This window comes from Pyricularia pennisetigena, chromosome 2 (genome assembly GCF_004337985.1).
Source record: "Pyricularia pennisetigena strain Br36 chromosome 2, whole genome shotgun sequence".
NCBI classification, from domain to species: domain Eukaryota; kingdom Fungi; phylum Ascomycota; class Sordariomycetes; order Magnaporthales; family Pyriculariaceae; genus Pyricularia; species Pyricularia pennisetigena.
Window position 1 is genome coordinate 2,296,879 of NC_043741.1, and position 2,691 is coordinate 2,299,569.

Consider the following 2,691-nt stretch of genomic DNA (forward strand, 5'->3'; position numbering starts at 1 on the left):
TCAATCTGAACCGGACGTCCAAACTAGGCCAACAAGGATAACAGCTCGGGTGAACAGCAACAGGTAAAAGAGCCGGAAGAATTGCCCTACTATTCTGGTATTATTTTTAGGAACATTGGCCAAGGTTTGGTAAAAGAAAACAGCAAACTTTCCTCGGAGATTGCTCGGGTTCTGCTGCCACGTATAATCTTTCAAGGGCAAATCATCATGTATTTTTTGGAGATTGTCACGGTATTAGACCCAGGTCGTTTACAAGTTCAGCCCTAGATTGTTATCATAAATCAGAAATAGAATACGCTCGTATTCGTTTAGAAGGTGGTCTCCAAACCCATCAATCATAGTCAACCATGATGGCAAAATATTTTCAGCCCACGATACATAAACGGAACTATCTGCTCCACGCCCGACGAGGTCTATCCTTTGTATCGGCCCAACTTGCCAATTTTCTTTTTTTTTTCTCGCATTAAAGATGCAAATGTTCAACATCACCACTACTGTCCAGATCGCTTTGGCAGCAATCGCCTCTGTGTGGATATGGAGGCGCACAAGGCTTTACTATCGGCGCCGGAACCTGAAGCTGATGCACGGCTGCATGGACGTTCCCGAGATTCCGGATTGGGATCCGATCCTGGGCCTTGGGTTCACGTATAAGTTCGTCACGAGTGACATCAACCAACAGCGGCTCATACACAACGTAACTCAGCAGCTCCAGACGTACGGCTATACCCACGCAAGCAAAGTCATGGGACACCGGCTGTTTTTCACGTGCGAGCCCGACAATCTCAAAGCGGTCCTGCAGGGGCAGTTTGACCATTTCGACAACGAGCTCCGTTCCGTGCCGGCGGGGCATTTCATGGGCAAAGGCATCTTTCTGGCCGACGGCGAGAAATGGCAACGATCGCGGGCCTTGGTGCGGCCAAACTTTGCCCGAGACCAAGTCGCGGATCTGGGGTCGCTGGAACGCCATTTCCAGATACTCCTCTCCATCCTTCCCCAGGACGGCTCGGCGGTCGACTTGTCTCCGCTCTTTTTTGCCTTTACCATGGACTCCATCACCGATTTTCTGTTTGGGGAGTCGGTAAAGGCGCTGCAGGCGCATGCGTCGGCCGGACGGGCCGGTCCTGGCGGTGGTGGCGGTGGTGAAGGCGGAGGTGGCGTCGACGCGAACAGCCCCTGGGACCAGGAGGGGATAGAAAAGTTCGCCGAGGCCTGGGAGTACGCGCAGAACGACATGCTGTTCCGCTTCGTGCTCGGGCCCGCTCGCCACGTGTACCAGGACAAAAAGGCCAACCGGTGCGTCAAGATGATCCACGACCACGTCGACAGGTACGTGGACGAGGCGATCCGCTTCCGCAACGAGGAGCTCGCGCGGGTCGGCGGCGAAAAGAGGACGGGGTCCGACGGGCGGTACATCTTCCTCTACGCGCTGGCGGAGCAGACTCAGGACCGCAGGGTTTTGCGGGACGAGCTGATGAACGTCCTCATGGCTGGCCGTGACACCACCGCCGCGCTTTTGAGCAACCTGTTCCATACGTTTGCGAGACGGCCGGACGTTTGGGCAAAGGTGAAAAACGAGGTGCTGCACCTCGAGGGCAGACTGCCGAAATACGACGATATACGCAACATGACGTATCTGCGGTGGTGCATTAACGAATGTAAGCAAATACGGCTCGCCCGATCCCCGTTTTTTTTTTTTTTTTTTTTTTTTTTTAAAAAAAAAAAAAGAGGGATTCCTCTTGTTGTTTTGAGACCTGCAGCGTTGCTAATCTGTCCCGAACCCCTTTTCTCTTGACCAACTTTCAAGCTCTACGCCTGCATTCTGTAGTCGGCGTCCTGGGCAAGCAAGCATCGTTCGACACCACTCTACCGCGCGGCGGCGGGCCCGGCGGCAAGTCGCCCATATTCGTCCCCAAAGGCTCCGTGGTCATGTACAGCATGCTCGCGCAGCACCGGCGCAAGGACCTCTTCGGGGAAGACGCGCTCGAGTTCCGCCCGGAGAGGTGGGAGACGCTGCGGCCGGGGTGGAACTACGTCCCCTTCAACGGCGGGCCGCGCATCTGCGTGGGCCAGCAGTACGCCTTGACGGAAGCGTCCTACCTCGTTGTGCGGTTCGCACAGACCTTTGCCGCCGTCGAAAGCCGCGACCCGGAGCCCTGGAGCATCGGGAAACGCCTGTTGACTTGTCCGATGAACGGGACCGTCGTCTCGCTCCGCCGCTGAGTGCTTGCGATCCGAACCTCTTGCAGGAGGACGCCCAGGGGCTGAGGCGCCGGCGTCTTGAGTAGCCCTAGCTGACCGTCCTCTGGCAGTGTTTTTTTTCTTTTTAGCTGTTTTTTGCCAAAGCTGCAGAAAATGAGCCCTTCACCATCTCTGTGTACCTATCGTTTCGAGTTACTAGAATAGTGATACAGCTCACGTAAAATTTTCAAGTACTGCCAGCAGCCAGTCTGTCAGTAACTCCTCCTGTAACGATTATTGTTATTGCTAATGCCCTGGTTCTGGGCACAAAACGAGAAAAGTAACCACTGATTCACAAGCAAGATACATGTTTCCATTCCCGTCCCAAAAGTTTTTAAATTGCTCGCTCGCATGAAACTATTTATATCCTGAACTGACAGTAAATTTCCCGAATTACATAATTTACTCTAGAACTTACCTAACGAAAAAAGACAAAAAAAAAAAAAAAAAAAA

The 2,691-nt window shown here is 53.2% G+C and overlaps 1 protein-coding gene across 1 annotated transcript; it reads left to right on the forward strand.

Annotated features, from left to right (window-relative positions):
* Window positions 1–475: 475 nt before the first annotated feature.
* PpBr36_00624 (uncharacterized protein) lies at window positions 476–2,220 on the forward strand (the record flags this gene model as incomplete). The annotated part of the gene is made up of 2 exons (XM_029887815.1): window positions 476–1,655; window positions 1,805–2,220. 2 exons carry the CDS (start codon window positions 476–478, stop codon window positions 2,218–2,220), a joined length of 1,596 nt encoding a protein of 531 aa, XP_029752586.1.
* Between the last annotated feature and the right edge of the window lie 471 nt (window positions 2,221–2,691).